The sequence below is a fragment of the Mesoplodon densirostris genome, chromosome 8, assembly GCF_025265405.1.
Source record: "Mesoplodon densirostris isolate mMesDen1 chromosome 8, mMesDen1 primary haplotype, whole genome shotgun sequence".
In the NCBI taxonomy this organism is placed as follows: Eukaryota; Metazoa; Chordata; class Mammalia; order Artiodactyla; family Ziphiidae; genus Mesoplodon; species Mesoplodon densirostris.
The window spans coordinates 20,385,709-20,408,946 of record NC_082668.1 but is presented as its reverse complement, the minus strand read 5'-3'; the positions used below and the strand labels follow the sequence as shown (position 1 = coordinate 20,408,946).

The following is a 23,238-nucleotide window of genomic DNA, read 5'->3' as shown; positions in this document are numbered from 1 at the left end:
TCCCTCCCCACCCCAAACAGCCATGGACTCACCTTGGCGTGGAGCTTTGTGATGTCAGGTCTCCGCTCAGAGAGGTTGAAAAGCTAGAAGGAGGAAAAGGAAGAGATTGTGAGAAGGTTGGCCCTTTCTCTCTCCCTCTCTCCTCTCTCTCTCTCTCTCTCTCTCTCTCTCTCTCTCTCTCTCTCTCTCTTCCCTGCTGGAAATTCTACCTACATCACCATACATGGAGTCCTACCAGATACACACTGATGGACAGGAACTCAACTACAGGTTCTCAGGATAAAGAGGGAGAGAGAAACAAGTATGTAGACACCCAGCCACTCCCCTGGATGAGCGGACATCCTGAACTGAAGATGAGAAGGGGACAGAACCTGTCTCAGGTCCCACATGCCACCCCCAAGGTGGGCATCTCTCCACACTGAATGGAAATCCAGTAGTGTCAAATGATAAGCATTTGGCCACCTCTGGTTTCCTCTTCACATGTCGACTTCAGAAGCTCACCGCACGAAGATGTAAGTGGTCGGACGCCCTCCATAGGAGGGTGCAAACTGTGCTGGGTCAGCCCTCTCAGACCCCTGACACCCCTCTCCCAGCAGACACCTCCCAACCCCTGACCACATCCCACGGGAATCCCCCAACCTCTGGATTCCCTTCTCCACCTCTGAAAGAGGCGTGCAGAACTCCCCACATCCACCTCATGGTCTGGGAAACTCAAGACCCCTGTGATGTCGCCTGGGGAGAGAAGAGGACTGCAGGGTCTGGAACAGGCAGGACGCAGCAAAAACCCGTGGAATCTTGGGCTCCTGAAATAGGGCAGGACCTTAGACGGCTTCTGGTCCACTCTTGAGGCCGTAAAGGAACACACTCTATGCCGTTAACAATGGCTAACACTTCAGTGTTACAGTGTCCACAGCCTGCCAGGCCACACTAAGGGCTTTACACCTACCACCTGCCTTAATTCTCTCCACAACCATAGAGGTAAGTAGACCCATTTTACAGATGGGGATCCTAAGGCTTAACGAGGCTAAGTGCCAAGATCAGATCGTTGGTGAGAGCAGAGCAGCATTCCAACCCACAACATTCTGATGTTTAAAGCCAGACTCTTAACAATGTCCAACATAGCTGACAGACGGGTCTCCGTAGAGGGCTGAATAGTATGCCACAAAAATTCACATCCACGTGGAACTTCAGAATGCGACTTTATTTGGAAATAGGTCCTTTGCTGATGTAAGCAGTCAAGGATCTGGAGATGAGATCATCCTGGATTCAGGGTGGGCCCCAAATCCAATGACTGGTGTCCTTCTAAGAAGAGGAGAGGCCACACGGACACAGGAAAGAAGGAAGGTCACATGATGACAGAAGTAGAGACTAGGGCAAGGCCACTACAAGCCAAGGAGCCACTGGACTGCCGGGAGCCACCAGAAGATAGGAAGAGGCAAGGCAGGGTTCTCCCCTGGGGGATTCAGAGGGAGTATGGACCCACTAACACCTTGATTTGGACTTCTAGCTTCCGGACTGTGAAAAACTTAATTTTGTTGTTTTAAGCCACCTAATTTGTGGTCGGTCGTTACAGCAGCCCTAGGGACCTAATACAGCCGCTACACCCCAGCTCTGCTCAGACCTCCCAGGGCAGCCCCTCATGATGGTATGTCCAGTCTGTGGGTCCAGCCCACAAGTACCTCCCTGTAAAGCAGGCCTGAGCGCTCCCCTGGGGCCAGGATAGATCCAATCCCCCAGGCCAGCCCTTCTGACATTAGAGACCACGGTGGGGGGTGGAGGGGACTTCCTCCACACTGGTTAGGAGATCCTCCTGTGCCAGGTATGATCCCGGTGTCAGCAACACCAGGTCTCTCAAGACACACTCTGCCACAACTCTGCCCTAAGACTGCTCAGAGGCACCGACAGTGACCCCTCTGCCACTTCCTGACTCTGTGACCTTAGACAAGTACCCCACCTCTCCGTGTTCTCGACAAACCTGCTTCCTAGGACTGTCGTGGTGTTAAGTATGTGGAAAGGAGTTAGAACAGGGCCTGGCTCATCACCGGGGCTCAATAACGTGAGCTTTTACTGTTATTCTCTCCTCCTGGTCAACACACGTACGTACACCCACACGCACATGCATGTACCCACACGTACACACAAACATACAAACCACACACACACACATACATGGACAAGCGCGCACGCGTGCACACACACACACACACACACACACACACACACGACTTGTCTCCAGATGCTGCATCCCAGCTGCAGAGACACTCCTTAGGGCCAAGGGCAGGTGCAGGGAGAGAAGAGGAAGAGCTGGCTCAGGGGCAGGTGGGACCAGACACCAGCAGGAGGAGGTGGCAAGCAGAAAGGATGGGGCACTGGACCAGCGGGCAAGGGGCCCCATCCTCACCAGGTAGTTGCCTCCATGTTTGGACTTGAGCATCTGGGCCACCTCACGGAGATTGCTCCGGAAGTTCTCCTCATTGGCTGTGCTGGGGAAGGAGACGGCGATGATCCTCTCAGTGACGTACACCAGGTCCAGCTCACAGCTGTCCTCTGTGGCCCGGCTCACACTCATGTTTCTGGGGAGACAGTAAGCAGAGGCGGGTCCTGATCAGAATCCAGGCCCCCAGGACAAGGTCCAGGGATCTACACCCCCTACACACTCTACGTGGCCCCCAGATCTAACCCAGGGGGCTTGGCTGCTCCCTGACCCAGAGCCAAGGCCAGAGGCTTCCCCTGGCAAGGCCAATGCAGCCCACAAGCCCAGTCTGGGAGCGCCGGGGAGAACAGAGCTTGGCAGGAGCTGGCAAGGATCTCAGGCCATTTCAGGACCAAAGAGTGATGACACCAACCCTAGGTGCTCATCAATCCTGTCAGCATTGCCTTCAACCTGTGATCCCAGAGGTCAGAGGTCAGAGCCAGGGCCGGAACCAGCCAGGGCCCGGGAGTCCAGCTCAGCCTCCTAATATACTGTGGCCGCCTGGTCTGGCAGAAGTTTCTCGAAGGATCCCTGGATGGCTCCGGAAAAAGAAGGAGAGCCTGAACTGGGTCCTCTCACATCCTGGAGCTAAGCTTCTGCTGCCCTCCCCTTGCTCTGAGCTGTGGAGTAGCGGGGGAGGCCCCTCAGGAGCAGGGGCAGCTCAGGTGACATGCTCACCTGGGCTCCAGGTAAGCCAGACCACAGCACACATTCCAGCCCTCCCCAGAGGCAGGACAGCTCCTGCCCTTTGTTCCCTGGCTCTCTCCCCACCTCTGGCAGCTCCCACTGCCCCGCAGGGCTGCTTCCTACCAGTGACCTCCCTGATTTCTAAGGACTCAGGAAGCAGAGGGGGCTGCTGCAGCGGCAGGTGATCCCCAGACATCCCAGTGCCACCTGAGCTCCTCAGAGAGGTGGGGAGCCCCCTGGGCTGGGCACCGGGTGAGGGGAGGTGGGGTCTCACACCTTTACACCTCACCCAACTGCTCTTCCAAAGGAGGGTCCAGGGTGCCCACTGGGGAACTGATGGGAAGGGGAAATGGGTCTCAGGACACTGGCATTCCATTCTGAAGCCACCTGCAGTTTCTGGGGTCACCTCACACCCTCCCCTGCTTACGCCATCACCCCAGCCTCCTAGGGTCCTCCTTCCCTGCTCTACCCAAGTGGGCAACTCAGAGTTCATGATGATAACCCTTCACTTCTGCGGGGTAAAGTTGGGACTGGAGGGGCAGCGGGAGGAATACCATGGGGTGTTTCAAAGTGACGGGGTGGCATGGGGGGTACAGCCCCGGGACACCAAGAAACGGGACAGAATACAGATCTCCACCACGGTTAGCTCCGAGCCCAACTGTGTAGATGGGGCTTGGAAATAGGAGAGCCAAGGGTGACATTCAGCTTCTCTGTGGTGGCGATGACAGGGACCAAGTAGCAGAGGGGCCAGTGCGCTGGGAGCCCACTTTGAATTTGGCCTCTGAGTCCGGCTCTTTCCTTGTCCTGCAGCCTTTGGGGGTGGGGCTCCTACTCAAGGCAGAACAGCACCACCACCTGGACAACCTCAGCATCGCACTCTGCACCCACCCACCCCAAGGTGATTCTCCTCTGTAGGGGAGGAGGGGATCCTCTAAAGGACCCCACCAGTCTCTGTGGACAGCTGGCAGCTGGACTACAACCCACTGGGAGCTTCAGCTACACACCAGACCCTCTCTGACTGGTGGTCCATATCCCTGGGGCCAGATTCTCACTCATCTCAGGAGCCTCAGGGGTGAGGGGGAAGTCAGAGAGGGAAGGGCCCAGGCCAAAAAACCAGAGAACCTGGACCCAGGAAAAAAAGACTCTGGGGCTTCCCTGGTGGTGCAGTGGTTGAGAGTCCGCCTGCCGATGCAGGGGACACGGGTTCATGCCCCGGTCCGGGAAGATCCCATGTGTCGCAGAGCGGCTGGGCCCGTGAGCCATGGCCGCTGAGCCTGCGCGTCCAGAGCCTGTGCTCCGCAACAGGAGAGGCCACAACAGTGAGAGGCCCGTGTACCAAAAAAAAAAAAAAGAGACTCTGGATGAGCAAAGCACCGAGTCCCCTGTGTATCCCCTTCCCCCAGCCCCCACCAGCTCAGCCAGATAGAGAACCTTCCTTTTATAAATGACCCTCCAATATCAGAAACCTCTGCCCGTGGAGAAGAACGGGATCTAGCACAGGCATCAGCGCCAGCCGGTCCTGAATGCAAATCCAAGGGCTGCCTCTTAGCGGTTGTGTGACCTTTAACAAATTGCCTCACCTCCCTGAGACTCAGTTTCTTCATCTGCCAAATGGGAATAAAATACTTACCTTGCAGGGTTGTTGCAAGGACTAGATGAGATCATGCAGGTAAATGAAGAATCCAGCTCAAGGACTGGCTTCAAGCTAAAACTTTTGAGTTTCCCACTGGCATCTACCTGCATCCTCTCGCTGTGGCTTCCACGTCTGCCCGTGCTCCCTATCACGTGCTTTGTGACTTTGGTCTCGGAGACCCAGAGGCGTGACTTGCTGGGAACACCCACAGTGACCTCACTGCCTGCACCCACTGCGTCCCCCATAGCCCAGGCATACCTGATGGGCTGGGGCTGGGGCTGGACACTTGGCGTGACTCTGGTGGAGCTCTGGGAAAGAGAGGAGAGAAGCAGTGTTAGGGCAGTGGCCGGCTGGATGGCAGGAGAACAGCAGAGAGCTGTCCACGCGAGCTGTCAGGGCCACGGGGAAACACAGATTCCCTTCTCCTGCCTCTGCCAACATTCCAGCCCAGGCACCCTAAAGCCCAGCAACACAGCAACTCAAAGCCAAAAGCGATCAATGCCAATCCCACATGAGCACGCCAGTGTGCCTGCGAGCCCCCGAGGGGAAGGGCTCTCTTTCCTTGGGCAAGGGAGAAATCCCAAATGCTGAGAAATGCACCACGCCTGGGCTGGTGCCACGTGCGCTGAGTACACACTCAATAAAACAGTTACTAAACTGATGGAAACGCATTTCACCTGGATTCGCTGGACATCAGAATAGTGACCCCAAGTGGAGAATAGAGATGGCAACCATGAAAGAAGGAGAAAGATGAGAGCGCCAGCCCCGCTCTGCCCAGCTCTGAACATTTCTCCTCTGACCACCAGCTGCCCACATTCCCCTCCTTTAAAGCAGCAACACCGGCTCATTCAATCAAAAGTTTTGAGACAAGAAGCAGCCAGGCATGGTGTGTACCAACCAGGGCTAGGCAGCAAATCATGCTCCTAAGGACCCACTGTCCATTGTCTGTTACCCCCCTCACCCATTCCCATCTCCAGGGTTGTCAACTTGTACAAAATTAGGCAAATGGACCCAAGTCGGTGTCCAAAACATCCCAGGGCAACCCAGCAGCACGGTGATGAAAGCACAGGATCAGAGTCCCACAGCTTCCTGCTGGGCAGCCTCGCATTACTTAACGCTCTGAGCCTCTATAATGTCACCAGTGAGAAGGAACAATCCTTATGGTATTGCTTGAAGATTAAAGGGAATTATGCATATAAGGCGCTTAGACGCTCTTACCATTATTACATCAAGTACAATTAAAAGGGTAGTTAGCGATACAGCCAAACATTCACCCCTGCAGTAAAGCAAAACCCTGCATCACCAGCTGCCACCATCCTTTCAGCCACCTCGCTCGATGCAGAATCGGACGTCCAACCTGCACATTCCCAGGCGCAGCCAGAGCCCTCTGAGCCCACTGGCACCTTCCAAACGTCCCTGAGCCTCCCCAAAACCGGCCTTTCCTGACCACCAAGTTGCATCTACCTCTTGGAGGAGACGGAACCACAATCCACCAAGGAGAGGAGAAACAGATGACCAGCAAGATTCACCCTCAGATTTCGGGCTGGACCACTGGGGTCCCAAGAAGAGGAGCCCCCTTCAGCCCTCTCCAGGCCCCACAGCGCCTACGAGGCAGGGGTGGGTGGGCTCTGAGGCCCAGCTCCCAGCTGAGCCCAAAGTCAGGGCAGCCCCGCTAAGAGGAGGACTCTCTACCCAGGCTCCCGTAAGAAGGCTGCGGCCAGAGTCCCCTCTGCCTGGGCCGCCGCCCAGCTCTGAACAGCTCAGCCTTGGAGGCAGCAAGAGGAGGAAACAGCCAAGGGGGGCTGTCAGGGTGGAAAGTTTCTCTGTCTCCCCAGCTCTCCTGGCTCTGAGGACTTGGGTTTGCATGAGTCAGGCTTGGGGAGGTGGGGGGTGCGCGAAGGCGGGGGCAGTAAGGAGGGGTTGAGTTGTGTTTGGTTTTCAAGACCCAAACCAGGCTGTTCCAAAACTACCCACTCAGAGGAACGCAGAAACCCAACACTTCATCCGTCTCCGTTTCGCTGGTCCCTGATGAGGAGCCGCTGAATCTCCCCAGGCCCTAGGCCCTGCTCCAGGCCCCAGGGCCACCCTGCTATAAATAGCCCCTCGGGTTCCATCTACTGCTGATCCACAGCCATGTTTGGAGGAGGCTGCCACAGCTGCTTCTAACAACTGGAAGCCACAACCATAGCCAAGGCTGGAGGTGTGGCCAGGAACACAGGGCCAGGCCCAGGGAGCTCAGAGAGACAATGTGATATTGAGACGGGCTTGGCAGGGGGACTGGGGAGCCGAGGGGAGCCGAGGGGAGCCGAGGGGAGCCGGGAGCCGCCACGGGCACAGGGGCGAGAGGGATGGACAGGGCAGGAGAGCCAGCTGCCGCTCGCTTCTCCACCCCCCTTCCCCAATGTTACAACACTCCACATTCCTCAGCCTCCCCACCCCAAAAAACCAGGAAAGATAAATAAAAACTTGGCCCCAGCAGAGTCTGGCCATACTGCCTCCAGAGGTGATAAGACAAAGTCCAAGCTGGCTCTGCTCTGCCGGGCTGGGGTGGGAGGGGGGGTGGGGGGGCAGGGGAAGAAACTGCCCTGGACAGTGACCCCAGCACAGAGGACTGGGACGAACAGCTGGACAGTCATCCCCTGATGAATCACTGGGCTGCCCTCTAACTGACAGTGCTTCCTGTTTTCTGCAAAGTTGGGGGGGCATGTGACACTCACTGGCAGAAAGCAGACGTGCACAGGTACCACGTCTGAGGGTTGGTGGAAAGAGTCACAAGGAGAACCGGAGAACCAGAAATGGGTCGGGGGAGGGGGCGGAGCATGTGAGCAACACAACTTAACGCTCCAAGAAACACAGTGACCTCCCACATGCAGGGCTAGAGACGGGGCACCTTCAGCAGCTGCCTAATCACACAGGCCGTTTTCAAGAGGGAGGCTGTCCTCTCTGCTCCCCATCGTCATGTGCATTCTCTCATTCAGTGAACTTCACTGAGGGCTGTGCATGAGGTCCCTGACCTCAGAGAGCTTACATTCTACAAAGGAAGATACTCATCCATGAAGCCAGTGTAAGAAGCGGTCGCTTGGTCTCACTGACCAATCTGTAAAATGGGTACAGCACAGTCTTGTGTGATATACCTGCTCCACTTTGAGCCCCCAGGAAAAACTACCAGAGGGCTTTACAAAGAGTACTCTAAATGCTTTATTTTATAAAGAAAAATAAGCTCTCTGTCTGCCTGTAATTCCATTCCTTTCCTCTCTGGGGCTGTCAAAGTCCTTTATCCACATGCTCTGAACTTCTTCCCTGCTCCACCCAAGACATAGATCAATAATAGGACTTTTGATCCAACTCCCTAGGCACCAAGATCTCTCCCCCATCATCATCACCAAAACACAGTCTCTCCTTTGCTTAAAGGACACTGTGAAAGGAAATTCCACAGCCTTCCTCAAACAGCGTCTTACTTCTCTTGCTATCAGGAAGTTCCTCCTGGTATCTAACCCTCACCCTTCCTGCTACAGATTCGGCCAACTCTGTTGGCTTTGGTCCTCACTGCAGGCGGGAGCTGCAGACCACCGCTCAGATAGATGCTCCAGGGCGGCTCAAGGTCTATGACCCTCGGCTCCGTTTTTTGCCTTCTTCTTCCCCGCCATGTAGCAAGAGTGGGAACCCGAGGACCTGGGTGGGGTTGGTTTGGAGCAATGACTGTGTGGGAAGAGTCCTGCCTTCCTTTGAGGTTCATAGACCAAACACAACAGCTCTGGACCAAAAGAAAAGCTGTTTCCGGAGCCCAAGTCCCCAGGGGGCACAGTTGGGAGGAGGGTCTGGAAGCAACACCAGGGGCCATGTCAGGCAGGCAGAGATTGGTGACCAATCTACGTCAGGGGCCCTTCCCCACCCCTATGACTCCTCTGGGGGCTGTGGCCACCCCCTCCCCTCCGCACCAGCCCCTCCAGCCACACCCCTTCCTCTCTCCTTCCTGCCCACCCGCCTGGATTTTTCCAAAACAAAGTGCGACACAGCACATCATCCACAAACTCTGCAACACACCAACCCCGTTGGAGGAAAACAGCCATTCCCGCCCTGTGAGTCCTGGGCTGTGGGCCAGAGACAGGAAAACAGCTCAACAAACAGGCACATTATCACAGCAGCAGGCCCAGAGCAGCAACCATGCCGCTTCGGAAACGGGTCTCCTCACCCGAGGCAGACTGCAGGAGAACCCAGTGGCTGGGGAGGGGACCCTGCGGTCACTCAACCTGGGACAGGTGTCTGGGATCCTCAAAAATTAGGTTTTCTCTCTTCCTTTGCAGTACTTGTGCCATTCTGGAATCTGCTCACTTGCTTAGCCTTTCATGAACTCCTTTAACTAAACTAACTAGACCAAAACTCATCTTGTCGCTTCTCCCATATCCAGGCAAGACACCACCCTTACCCACCCCGGCATGCACAGACACACACACTTTCATCCCAGATCAACAGAACTTTCTCCTAAAAAACCTCTCACTCCAACTAAGCGGCAACCTCTTTCTTCTCCAGGACCAAGGTCATACACACCCTTGCATCAAAAAGTTCTCCATGATGTCTAACTTCACTCTCTCTTGCTACAGCCTTACCTTGTAGGATCTGTCTGGCCCAGGCTGGAGTTGTGGGGAGCAACTGCTCTAGGACTCGGCTTATAAGAGTGTCCAGACCATTGGCTAAAAGGCTTGGTTCACACACCATCGCCCTGTCCCCTGGCCAAGGGTTGGGAGCCCTGGAAACACCAGATCCAGGCAGCAGTCCCAGGATGGGATGGGGAAGACATTCATTGAGTCAGTGAGCCCCTCCAAGCCTCTGTTTCCTCACCTATAAAGTGGGGCCACAGCATCTTCCATAGCGGGATGTCACGGGAATCAAAAAATACCCAGCCAATGGGGACTTCCCTGGTGGTCCAGTGGTTAAGACTCCACGCTGCCACTTCAGGGGGCATAGGTTTGATCCCTAGTGGAGGAACTAAGATCCCACATGCTTCACAGCACAGCCACACACACACAAAAATATATATACCCAGCCCAGTTCCTGGCCCTTAGCCAAAATAACAGTAATAAGACCGGTTAACATTTATTGAGTACATAGTATCCGCTTTGTGTGCATTAAGCTAGTTAATCTTTAGTAGCAGGCACACAAGAAAATTACTTTCTCCCCGGTACCCCAGCCCCAGAAACATCACAAACTCGGACAAGGGTCCATCCCAGCATGTGTACTCCACGCCCATAGGACCCGTGCATACCTTGAACAGAGCCTCGCCCATTAATTTGAGAGGCATGTTTCTGCTCTTCCTGGCGGGGCCCTGTGCGGCCCAGGGGACACCTCCACCTTGCCGGGCTGGCCCAGGGCAATGTGACAGAGGTGGTGGGCTCACCACAGAAGTGTGCTGCCTGCAGCAGCCCAGTACCTCCCTCCGAGGCCCTCCCCACCATGGGTCAGGCAGCTGTCAGATGATAGGGCCTCATGCCATCAACAGCTCCCCCGTGCCAACCGCCAAAACCACTCCCTGTTCCTCTGCAGATCAGGGCGGGCGAGGATGGAGAGGCCAGCAGAGGGGCAAATTGTCAGAGAAGGGCAGGGAAAAAAGAGAAAGGGGGCTTCCCTGGTGGCGCAGTGGTTGAGAGTCCGCCTGCCGATGCAGGGGACACGGGTTCGTGCCCCGGTCTGGGAGGATCCCACATGCCATAGAGCGGCTGGGCCCGTGAGCCACGGCCGCTGAGCCTGCGCGTCCGGAGCCTGTGCTCCGCGAAGCCACAACAGTGAGAGGCCCGCGTACCGCAAAAAAAAAAAAAAAAAAAAAAAAAGGAAGATCCGACATTGACGGGCATCTGCCCCTGGAGGTGGTGTGAGGACAAGCCCAGGCACAAGTTCGGCTCAAAGCAGGGTCCCAGGAGAGCCCCTCTTCCCTTCCCTGGGGTCCTTCCACTTAAGGAATTTGCCCATCGCCCTCCACCAAAACAGCAGGGCAGGAGGAGCCCGTGAGACCAACCAGCCCATGTTCCCATTCCCTCCTGAATCAATGGCATTTAGCCCATTTTCAAAGGCTTCTCCCTCCGAAGAAGCAGAGCCTGCGATTCCCCAGGGGCTGATGACCCTCCAAGAGCCCAGGAGTCCCGCTTCATCTCTGCCCCCAGTCCCTCTTGCTGCAGTGTCGCCCATTCCCCTGGCCGTTGCCCTGGTGACTGCTCACCCCCCAGCGAGGCCTCGCACAGCAGCCTCTGCTTCCCTCCCTCCCCATCCTGCAGCACTAAGGTCTGCCTCAGTGACTGGGCAAACCAACTCTGGATCCAGCTGGGCTGGAGGCTGAAGCCAAGACTAAGGCCCAGTGTCTAAGTCATGGGACCTGCTCACCCTCCCAGCCCCTTTCCCCACTCCGGAATTGAGCTGAGCAGTTCTACAGAGGAGGCTGCGGGGGCGCCCACCAAACAAGACAGGTGTTAGGCACCATCTGCCTCCCCCATCCCCCTCACCCCAGGGACTCGCCGCATCTTCCGCCTTCCCTTCCGAATACTTACATCTTCCTCAAGGCTTTTCCGTGTGTTTCCACCCCGGAAGGCTCCTTCTCCCTGGAGACAAAGAAAAGGCAGTCAGAGAGGGGAGTCCAGGAAAGTCATCGAAAGGTACCAGGTCTTTCATCTGCTGAGTGTGGCAGTGGTGGGGGTGAGGGCTTGGCACAAGGGCCTGGGAGGGGGCTGGGTTGTTTGTGTAGCATTTCTTTGTCCACTAACGGCCCCTCAGAGCCAACCATACCCTTTCATTTGTGTCTCTCCTGGGGGAGATATTATTATTCCCATTTCTGCAGGTGAGAAAACTGAGGCACAGACAGGCTCAGGACTTGCTACAGTCTCACAAATAGAACCTTGGAGGAGTTCGGAGAGGAACCCAAGTCCTCCATCTCTGAGCCCATCACTCCGTTCCGGCCATTGCCAGGAGACGCCTCTCAGCTGCCAGCCTCGGTTTCCCCACCACACGACCCACCCACTCCCTTCCCTTCCTCCTCCACGCAGCCTTGAGGAAATCGCCTCTCTGCTAGGTCAGAAAGACGTGTTTGGAAAGATCTGCCTGGCTTTCTCACATTCTACGTATCTAACAAAGAAGCCCACGTTTAACCACGGGCCTCTCCCTCCCCACCTAGTTCCGCAGATATCCATTTCCGAACACACGAGGGGATGCTCCAATATCCAGCTTTCAGTGCCACCCATGTCTCCATCCTTCCCCCAAGTTCCCCAGATCTACTCCAGAAGGGTGTCCTCAAACACATCTGTTCACTTTCCCCCCAATCTTTTCCTTATGCTTTCCCGGCCTCCCCAGGCGCTCACCCCGCCCTACCTGCTGTCACTCACCGTGTCCACTACATTCTTTGGAGCAGTTTCAGTGTTGACGGGCTGTGGGCAGAGGGAGAAAACAGCATGAGGCCTCAGGGCAAACACAACCCAAGACTCAGACATAATGTGCTGACCCCAAGCTTGTGGGGCAGAGTCTGGAAAATGAAAGACAATCCTATTGGTCCTAGAACCACCCAGCTTGACAAAACTCACTAAGGCCCCTAACTCCGACAGTCACCGACCCCTCAAAAAGGAACAAGAAGCAAGTAAGTGACTCTTGTTCCTACCTGCCAGGCATGTGTGCCTACACCAGCCGCTTCATTTATTCACAAGAACCCAGCGAGGTAAGTACTATCGCTACCTTAAAGCCCCACTTTACAAATAAAGAGAAATTAGATGAGTGGACCAAAGCCACTGACCACTAAGGGGGCCAAAAGGGTTGGAACCCCAACTTGGGTCTCTACACTTCATGCTGTGTGAAACCCCAGCAGCCCCGGATACCAGGCCTGCCGGAGTCTTCATGCTTCGGTGGGCTTTCAAGGGCCATCCCCACCTCTGGCCCTGCCCCCTTGCAGACCTCAATTTCCTTGCCCCAAAACTCTCTTCCATCCAGACCCCTTGCTATTCCCACATCTGGGCTTTTGTTTGCGGAGCAGCTTCTCCTCTTTTCTTACTAGCTCTCCTCCTCCTTGAAGCCCTCCCTGAACACCCCAGCAAAGGGGTCTCTCTCTCGCACCTCAGAACTCCAGTAAGCCTCACTGTCTGAGCTACCTATCTGGTCCTGAGCGTGTGAATAATCTCATTGTGGGAATATGTCTAATTCCCCAACTCTAGTTTTATTTTTATTTGTGATTCTTATCCCACCTGCCTCCGAAACAGATTCAAAGCAGCATTTTTACCAACTGAGTTGCCATAGCCCTCGGGCCGGAGACTGTGCTGTATGTGTAGCGAGCCGTCAGTAAACACCCGTGGACTGATCCTGTCCCTCACCCTGGTGCCATCCTTCCCTTGCGCAGACCAACTTCCTACCAAAGGCATCCTGAAACGTGGGCTCCTTGGACTCCCCCATAATGAGAGAGAAACTCCCCATTCCGGGGCCACCTCCTGGCCACGGTCTCCAGGGCTCCATTTCCAACTCAGTGATGTGGTTAGAGGGGCCCTTGAATCACACAGAAGGACATGGACATGAATGTCAAGGTCATGGAAACAAGCCTTTGCTGAGACGACTATGGACCAGGTTTAGACAGTGGGTCTCTGAACAGGAAGCACCTGCCCCAACCCCATCCCGGGACCTGAGGGTGAGCTGTTCATGTCTGAAGACAGGGGAGTGGACGGAAGGACCTCTGAAACGTTCTGGCATCCGGGAGGAGAACTGGGCCAAGATAGGGATGGAGGAAGGAAGTGGGCTGAGCTGAATGAAGGCAGTAACGCTCTTTCTAAAAACGCCCAGACTTTCCCCCTACTGCCTGGGAGACAAGAGACTGAGGCCAAAACTTCTTTCCAGGTGGGTGAAACCCCCTGTGTAGTTCAGGGTCAAGGCAGCTTGGGAGGGTTGAGGGAAGACAGAGTCCAGCAACGAGCAGGAGCTAGGGGTGTCCTATCAGCCAGCCCCTCCCAGCCCCCTAGGTGGGCCCACCTGGAGTCTGAGGACGGCTCTGCAGGGGGAGTCAAGATGCCACAGTCTGTCCCCAGCCAGCCCAGCCCTAATCCTCACCCAGCCAGCCCCCAGAACCCCATTCCTGAGCCACAGGCCACCGGGCAGGAGGCAAATGAGCCCACAGGAAATCCCCTGGGATCCCTTCCCCAGACTGAGCTCTAGGGAGCTGCCTGACAATCAGGACCAGGGTCTCCCCTCAGCCTCCAACCACCACCCGGCCTCACCCAGGGGAGTCCTCTGCAGCAGTACCAGCCTGCCCCAGCCCTCTGAGCCTCCACCCATCTCTTCTGGTCCAGGGCTCTGTAATGCTCACGTGGAGCCATGGGCTGGGCAGAACGGGCCAACTGCCCCCGCTCTGAGCTGCTCTGGCTTTCTGTGGGGAGGAGAAGGCCTGGAGGGCACATCACAGGGACCTTCTGCGTGCAGAGTCTACACAACAGGACTGACTCTGAACCCAGACCTCCCAGTGCCAAAGCCCTCACTCTTCACAGTCTATATCATCGGCCTCCCTGACTGGGGTGGGGGGGGATGGGGGTGGTCAGAAGGTTCAGAAATGGGGTGGGATGGAGCAACCGGAGACAAGAGTACCTGCCCCAGGCCCATTACAGGCCCTGAAGAGCCCCTCATCCTGCTCTGGGGAAAGCCTCCCAAGAGACCCCGACGGGGCAGAGTGGGAGGCGGGGGTCTCAAACGTGAGTGTGCCTCCCAATCACCTGGAGGGCTGGTGACGGACACACGGGTGGCTGGGCCCTCCCCAGAGGGTCGGATCCAGTAGCCTAGAGAGGGACTCGAGAATGTGCATCTCTAACAGGTTTCCAGGTCTGGGGATGACACTGGCAGCAGACGGCTGGGCCACGTCCTGACTCTCTGCTACTAACTCTGTGACCTCAAGCAGGTCCCTCTGTCCTCGCTGCTCTTCAGCAGGAAGGGTCCTCTTTTGTGAGAAGCAAAGGCGATGAAGCACAGAAAGCACTCAGAACGGGGCCTGGCACTTAGGAAGCTCTCAGTACCTGTGAGCTGTTATTTATCAGCTCCGACTGCACAGGTCCAAGGCCAGGCCCTCTCCCAGCCCACCCTGCCCCACCTTGCCCCTCCTACCCCATCCCTCCTGGGTCTGACACAATGCAGACCAGGGAGTGGACATTAGAAAGCACAGGCCTCAGCAGGGCAAGAGAAACTTCTCTCCCGCCAGCAAATCAGCTGAGCACCAGCCCTTCTGCTCCCACCCTTCCCCCACACCAGCTGGGGGCCAGCCACAGGGCCAGCCATCAGACGCCTGCCTTCAACGTCCTGGTGGAGAGGCCTTCTGAGGAGCTAAAAATTTCCAAAAACCCCTTCCAACCTCAACACCCAGTGTTTTCCTGCAGTGTTTGCAAACACAGCCCAGCAGGCATGCTGCGCTCCCCCCCCCACCCCTCCCTTCCACCCCAGTCCTCCTGGGATTGAAGTCCTGCTTCTCTGCTTTCCATGCACTGCCAGCTCTGGGGCTAATGGGAATGAAAAAGGCAAGGGAACTCATCACAGGGCGGGGTGGGGGTGGGTGTTCTCCCCTGAGGCTGCCCCTGCCCTAGGCCCTGCAGGGAAGCTTGGGTATACTAGAGAAAGCTCCCAGGCCATCAGGGCTGTGGTCTCCCAAGGCCACAGCCCCGGAGTTCCAGTGGCTGGCAGAGACCCACTAAGCCTCGGCTGTCACCCTACCGTTAGCACGGAAACATACACACACACACCATCTTTGCACACCACTCCTCAGACACCATCTCCTCCCTCCCCATTTCACAGATGGGGAAACTGAGGTACAGAGAGGTGCGGGTATGACTCGCCGAGCCTCTCACAGTTACGTGCATGGCAGGACTCAGGTGGGCACCCAGGTTTTATAAAGCCCATCACTGAGCTCACCCACTGCCCCTCACTCCAATCCCCAGCCAGCCTGCAGGCAGGGTTAGCTCTTGGCTCTTGGTTGGCGGACTCTGCTCTTCCTTCTTCCTCAGACTCAGCTGTAGAAGGATGAAGCAGACGGAACCCCGACAAGGATGGCCCCTCCCCCACCTGGCCCCTCCCCCTGCCCAATTCCAAGAGGAACCCAGGCTTTCCAAAGCTGAGGGTAGCCCAATCACTGCCCCACCAGGGGTCTTCCAGAATGCCTCTTGCTCCCAAGCAGGACAACTCGAACCCAGCTCAGGAGCAGGTGGCAGAGTTTGGACCTGGTGCCACTTGACAGCCAAGTCTTGCTATCTGTGGATGACTCTGCTCTGGGGCCTCAAGCCCGGGAGTCTCGAGCAAGGGAAGGACTAGAGTGAGGCTTAGGGCAGAAAATTTAAGGAGGCATTTAGTCTCAGGATGCACAACCCTGAGAGCAATACCTTCTCCAATTTTGCACCCCACGTGCCTCACTGGCCTTACCTCTTCCTGGCCCTGGTCTGGAGGTGCATTTTCATAACGTTACTGAAGTAACAACAATTACTCAGCAGGTACTAATGACGCCTTGGGCTTAACATTGGGCTCTTTGCTTTCACGATCATTATTCCTCATAACCAATGCTCACAAGGCAAGCATTATCCCATTTTACAGGTGAGGAAACTGAGGGCCCGAGAGATTAAATAACCTGGCCAAGGTCACACAGCCTGTAGATAAGGACAGCTGGTATTTGAAGGCCGCTCCTTACATCCCCCTCGTGCTCGGTCTCTTCTCCCAGGCCATAATCTTCATTCAGTTCCTCTTACTCCTAATCAACTGCCCTCCTGTTGGGAACAAGCTTTCTGCGGCTTAAAGACTAATTGTCTCAGGTCCTCAGGAGGAAAAGGCTTCTTCAATGCACTTCCAGAGGAAGAGGAGGAAATGGGCTGCAACAGGAGAGACTGGGACCAGACATCAGAGAGAACTTCCTGAATGTGAGGGGCTGTGAACCACAGTGTGGATAAGGGAAGCTGCACATCCTTTCCTCAAGTTTTGGGGTTTTTTTTTTCCAAAAAAAGACATGCATGCCCTCTCCATGAGTTTACCCACCCCCAGCGGTGTGGGCCTGAGCGGGGGCCGGTCTGCAGAGGCCGAGGTGCCTGGGATGACTGCCTGGAGGTTCACGCAGCAGGACATTTCGGTGGCCTGCAGGGAGCGTGAGCTGGGAAAAAAATGTATCTGTGGGCTGCTGTTTTGGAGAAAGGAAAAGGCAGAGGGCCATAGCGGGTGGGGGGAGGTGCCCAAGCCCTGGACTGGGGGGAGGGGGGCGCAGAAGGCGGACTCAGCCTCCAGAGGAACATTCCGTCCAGAAATTCCTCACACCCTCCCCTCTTCCACCCCTCCAGCTCTCTCCACTCTTGCCCCCTGGGAGGCCTGGAATCCGGGCAGTTTTTCAGGACAAAAAGACCCCATGACATCACATCTACTGCCACTGGACAGATGGACTGTGAGGTCAGGGCCAGCGCTGCCGGCCTGTCAGGAGGGGAAGGGAGCTGGCAAAGGGTGGGGGGGCCGGCTGGGATGTCCTCAGCCCCAGCACCCAGAGCACAATATTCTAGGCTCACTCGTTCTCAAAATAGAACCCTAAGCAGATGAAGAGAGGGAACTGAAAGCCAAAGGGAAGGGCAGGGAAGCACCAATAACGGGGCACTTAGAGGGGGCATGGCTGGGAGGGCACATAGCAGACCCCACAGCCAGTCGGGGGACCAGCACCTTGGTCTAACAACAAAAACACACAGCACAGGCAGCAGGGAAGCACTCTGAATGGGGAAAACCTCCGTTTCCGGGGAGGTTGGCGAGCTCCACGTGAGCGCAGGTCAGCCCCTCGCCCCATGTTATTTCTCAGCATCCCCGGAAGGGAGAGCTTCAGCGCGGAGCGCAAGGGGCTGGAGAGAGGGCGCCGGCAGCCCAGGTCCCATGAGTGTTTGGGGGAAGTCGCTCCAGGGGCCACATCCTCTCCCAGGCAGGCCGAGGCCACCAGAGTAAAAGAACAGGCTGGATGTGATTAAATGGAACATGACGCTTGCTTTTCCCCAGGGAGGGGACTGGGCAAGCCCACTCCTGTCCTCAGGGCCCCCCACAATTCACCCTGAGGGCCCCAGCACCGGACTCCAGGTTGCTGAGGCTAGGCAACTGCGGACTCCCTCCCCGCCACCCACCCTGTCCTGCTGGAATATTTCTCACACCCTCCTGCCACGCTCCCCTCCCCCAGGATGCTGTTCTCCTCCCTCTCAGCCGGGGCACTCAGAGTCTGTGCCTCCCCAGGCCCTTCCTCCATGCCCCTCTGACTGCCCTTGCACAAATCCTCCACCCCATGCTGAGCACCTGCACCAGCCTCGTGTCTGGTCTCCCCAGCCCTCCTCCTGGCAGCCACCTCTCCACCGAGCCACACTCCACCGCTGGCAGCAGACTCCCACTCTCAAAGTCTGCTTTGGGTCACTTGCCCACTCAAGGACCCACAATGGCCCTTAGTGCTTGGCTCATCAAGTTCAAGTTCCCCAACCTGGCTTCTGGATTCCTCCCTTATCTGGCCGCCCCGGGTAGACTCCACTGCCTTCCCCCCTCCCCTACCTGCAGTCTCTGCTCCCATCTCATCACTCTCCACCACCATGCCACACTACTCCCGCCTCCATTCCCACACTCAGGCTCTTCCCACAGGCACCCCAGCCAGGCCCACCAAGGTGAGACAAGATTGCCAGGCCCCTCATCCCCCCAGCTAGGGCACTGGATTTGCTCCAGCCCCCATCAGACTTGGCCATTTACACCAAGGCCCTACCCCTTCTCTGTTCCAGCCCTGCCACCTTCTGGAAGGCTCTCTCTCCTTCCCTCCTCTCTTCCATTTGCTCAAATCTTAACCTGGACTTGGAACAGCAGGCAGACTTCCTCAACCAGCGCAGCACAGACGGACTGCAGCCCACCTTGGGCCCCAAAGCCGCCTCCAGTCAGAACCCCCGAGGAGGGCACTAATTCATTTCCACCGCAGAGTTCTCTCTCTCTCTCCCACACTGAACAGGGCCCCTGGAGGGCAGGGCCCTTCACCCAACTGGGGCCTCTCCCAGTGGGGGTCAAAGGGGAGGTGGTAAGCACATTCATAGGTGCCTTGACCTCTGGGGACCATGTCCCTTCACAGCCCAGCTTAAGGGCAGGACCTCAGTGGGCCCTGAGGACTTCTACCTAAGCTCCCCCCAGGGAGGGAAACTCCCAACTGCACCCTAATAGGCGTCAGTGAGTATGTGTTCCAGTGACCGCAACTCCCTTAGACAGCCCCAGTGGGCCTCTGTAGGTGTTAGAAAGCTCTTCTTTACATCCAAGTCTCCCCCTCTTTATGAGACCCTCCACCTACGAGGTTCTACTTCGGAGAGCAACAGAAAGGAAGCCAGCTTGTCCTTCAAGACGTTCTCTCTCCCATTCTGCACCTGCCCGTATTCTCCCTCTCCAGACTAAGCAGTCTAAGTGGTGCACAAACTGGATTTCCAACCTCCCTCATCACTCTTGGAATCAAGACTCTCTCGGGCTCATTTCTCCTGGCATTGTTCCATTTTCCAGAATCTCCCAAAGATGGTCACCCATGACCCCCTCAGTGCCCTCGGATGAAATGCATCAGGGCTGGGAGTTCGAATGAACTAAAGCAACTTTTGGCCACTGTCCCTGATGGAGAGCCAGATGGCAATGCCAGGCTGCGGGGCTCCACGTGCTTCTCTGGTCCCTTCTCTTCTTCCATGAGGCAACGTGATGCCTCCTTGCCCCAGGGGCACCTTGAGAAAGTCATTTGAAAATCTCAGGACCACCACCTCACAACCATTAGGATGGCTACTATAAAAAAAAAAAAAGGAAGAAAGAAAAGACAAAGAAGAGGAGAGGAGAGAAGATAAGACAAGAGAAAAGAAGAGAGTTCTGGCAAAGATGTGGAGAAATTAGAACCTCTGTGCACTACTGGTGGGAATATAAGATGGTACAGCCGCTGAGGGAAACAGTATGTTCCTCCAAAAAAATCAAAAACAGAATTACTATATAATCCAGCAGTTCAACTTTTGAGTATATACGCAAAGTAACTGAAAGCAGGGACTCGAAGAGATATTTACACACCCATGTTCACAGCAGCATCATTCACAGTAACTAAAACATGGAAATAACCCAGGTGTCCATCGACAGATGAATGAATCAGTAAAATGTGGTGTATACACACACTGGAATATTATTCAGACTTAAAAAGGAAGGACGTTCTGACACCTGCTACAACGTGGGTGAACCTTGAGGACATTATGCTAGGTGTCATAAGACAGTCACAAAAGGACAAATTTTGTATGAATCCACTTACATGAGGTACTTGAGTAGTCAGATTCACAGAGACAGAAAGTGGAATGGTGGTTAGCAGGGACTGGGGAGTTATTTTTTTAATGGGTGCAGAGTTTTTTGTTTTACAAGATGAAAAGCCTTCTGGAGGTGGATGGTGGTGATTGTTGTGCAATGAAATGGGTGTATTTAGTCCACTGACTGTGCACTCAAAAACGGTTAAGATGGTAATTTTTATGTTGTGTGTATTTTACCATAATTTTTGAAATGAATTAGAGCAAAAAAAAAAAAATCCCAGGGCCTCCGTTTCCTCCCCTGGGAAAGAACAGGATTTGACTAGATGGCCTCCAGTCCTCTCACTCCTATGGCTCCGTGCCTACTGCATCTCCACCTGCCTTCCAGAAGCCCTGGCACTCAGCAGAAAAGAACCTTGCAGCCCCAGCATGAGAACAGTCCTGGCACAAGGGAGGCGTTCAGGAGATGTTTGCTGGTAGGATGGATGGCAGATAGATGGATGGATAGACCTGCCCCTAAATCCCAGACCCGCTGGCAAATGGAGAAGCTAGCTCGTGGCTGGCACTGTTTAGAAGAAGAAATCCAGGAGAAGCCCACTTGGCAATATCAGTTATTTACATCAGCGGCAAGTACTGAGGGTATCGGGAAGAAAGCAGGCCCAGGAGTCCAACACCCCAGTCCTGACCCCAGCCCTTGCTACCGCTGCATGGCTGTGAATCAGTCACCTGGCCTTTCTGAGCCCCACTTTGCTCCTCTCCCCAGGAAGGGCTCACACCTGTCCAGACCTCCACACAAGTCACTGTGGACTCAGGGTGGCCCGGTATCAGGGTAAGGGTTCTGAAAACCGCAGCTACTGTGCAAGCCAGTCACGTTTGTCATCATTATGGTTACGAGTGTGGACCATGCTGAGTCGAAATCCCAGTGCCCCCTTCAAATAGCTCTGTGGCCTTAGGCCTCATCTGTGTTCCTCATCTGAGACAATGGGATAATCACAGCACCTCCCTCACTGCATTACTGTGAAGGATAAATGAGTTTATCCTTGTACAGCTTTCACAACAAAGGTCTGCAAAGAAAGTTCCATACAAGGGTTAACTTTTTGCTATTGCTCTGATTACTATTATAGGTGAAACCAACCTGGCATTCCCATTCCCCATCCACCTCCCCCACCACAGACTCTCCACCCCACCTGAGACTCAGTGGGTTTCGTTCCACAGGACATTCCAAGCATCTGCCACGGGGCTGGCCGGCGGAGGAGAAGCAGTGCTCACACGGCTCTCCCCCCGCCCAGGTCTCCTGGGTGCCAGGCCGTGCGTGCAGAAGGGCTCATATCTGGCCCACCTGGGTGGCCACTCCACTTGGCCATCACCCTTGGGAAATTCCTTTTGACTCTTATTTTTCAGAAGTTGAGAAAAGCTGCTTCAGCGCTTTCCAAGGATCAGGAGTGTCCACGGCAAACACACCCTCACCCCTCTCCATCCTGCCCCCACCGGTGGAACCCACAGGAGGACCCCACAGGAGGGAGGTGACCCTAGGAGCCTTCTACCCAAGGCCTTGGACAACATCTGTTAAGTAAGATGAAAACATGGGTTGAAGATTAAGCCACTCTGCCCTGGCTGGCCCAGCACGCTCTGGAAAATGTGTTTGGCTGGCAGGGCACAGAGGCTGGCAGAAATCCTAGGCCCAGGGATGAGTGGTCCCAATCCCAGGGGGGTAGGACTGAAGTAAGATGGGTGAGAAGGCCAGAGGGAGAGCTGGGGGCATGGAGAAAACTTGACAAACACACAGACACACAGTGTGAAGCAAGAGGGAAGGGGCGGGGAGGCCAGAGACCAGCCCTACAGAGGCTGAAGGCAGGCAGCAAAGGGAAAAGGAAGGAAAAATAAAACCCACCCTTTCCTCCTTCTTGTGAACCTGCTCAAAGCACTCGCCTGCCTGCCTGCCTGCCGTGAGGAAACAGGTGCTGAGTGCTCTCTGGGGGAAGCCAAACTTTCTCCCGGCTTCCCCTGGGCCACTTTCCCTCCCCAGGGACAGCAGCAGAGTTTCCAGCTGGAGGCTGGCCCCCCTAATAGGCCCCCACGGCTCCCCAGTAAGGGATAGAGGACAGCTGTCCTATTTATTGAGCACCTAATCTGTGCCGGGCATCTGGCTGAATGCCTTTCTCCAGCCACTCAATAAACATGCATTGAGCACTTACTGTGTGCCAGACAGTGGGGATACAGCAATGAACACAAAGGACAGAAATCCCTTGTCATCATAGAGTTCACATGCTAACCACGGGAGGAGTCTTTTAAACAAGATAAGCAGGTAAGATGGTGACACATGCTGAGGGGCAAAGAAAGCAGGGAAGGGAGAGAGGGTTGCTGGGGGAAGGGAAATCTGACACTTGAGTAAAGATCTCAAGGAGGGAAAGAGCCTGGCAAGTATCTACAGGAAAAGCTTTGCAGGTGCAAAGGCCCTGGGGCAGCATCTCCCTGGTCTGTTCAGGGACCAGCAAGAAGGCCAGGTAGTTGCAGCAGAGTGAGTGAACGAGGGAGTTTCCGGAGATGAGGTCAGAGAGGAAATCTGTCTATTGTGCAAGGTTGTGTAGACCCATGGAAGAACCTGAGCCTTTACTCCAAGTGGTGGGCGGCCACTAGAGGATTCTGAATACAGATTAATTCAGTGAGTTAATTTGCTCCTTTCATTTTCCTCACAGCCTTATAAGGTAGGTACTATTACTAACTCCCAACCCGCAGAGGGGAAACTGAGGTCCAGAGAGGTTAAGCAACGTGTCCACAGCCACAGACCCAGGGCCTGGGGAGCCAGGATCCAGAGGGAGGTAGTGGAACTCCTTCGCTCTTTGACCACTGCCGGGGGGACGGGGGAGGGGGCAGGTCCTGACTCAGGTGGGGAAACCTCTGGTGTCACAAACACTTCACCACCAGATGGCTGATCCAACCTCCGCGAAGATCAGAGCCCCCCTGCCCAGATGCGGCACATCAGAGAGATGGGAAGCTTCCACAGCCTGGCTCAGGCAGGAGTCCCTTCTGGTATCTGACTGCAATCTCTCCAGCCAGAATGCCAACCTATTCCCTTCTGTTGCAACCCCTGACCCTTCCTCGCGTAAACAAAGTTCACAAGACTCCCAGAGGTCAGGCGTCTGGCTTCTGCCTGGAGAGCCCTAAACCCCAGAGACCCCCAG

The 23,238-nt window shown here is 55.5% G+C and overlaps 1 protein-coding gene across 7 annotated transcripts in view; it reads right to left on the bottom strand.

Moving 5' to 3' along the window:
- TNS1 (tensin 1) overlaps nt 1–23,238 on the bottom strand; it is a 200,871-nt gene that overhangs the window by 91,526 nt on the left and 86,107 nt on the right. For 6 of the 7 annotated variants that reach the window (XM_060105836.1, XM_060105831.1, XM_060105832.1 and 3 more), the window contains 5 exons: nt 12,158–12,199; nt 11,330–11,380; nt 5,052–5,101; nt 2,402–2,573; nt 33–83 (listed from right to left, as the gene is read on the bottom strand). In XM_060105836.1, the coding sequence (XP_059961819.1) occupies nt 33–83; nt 2,402–2,569 (219 nt within the window). In that variant the 5' untranslated portion in view covers nt 2,570–2,573; nt 5,052–5,101; nt 11,330–11,380; nt 12,158–12,199. Of the gene's footprint in view, nt 1–32; nt 84–2,401; nt 2,574–5,051; nt 5,102–6,257; nt 6,355–11,329; nt 11,381–12,157; nt 12,200–23,238 lie in introns of those variants that run through there. The other variant, XM_060105838.1, reaches the window with a different exon arrangement.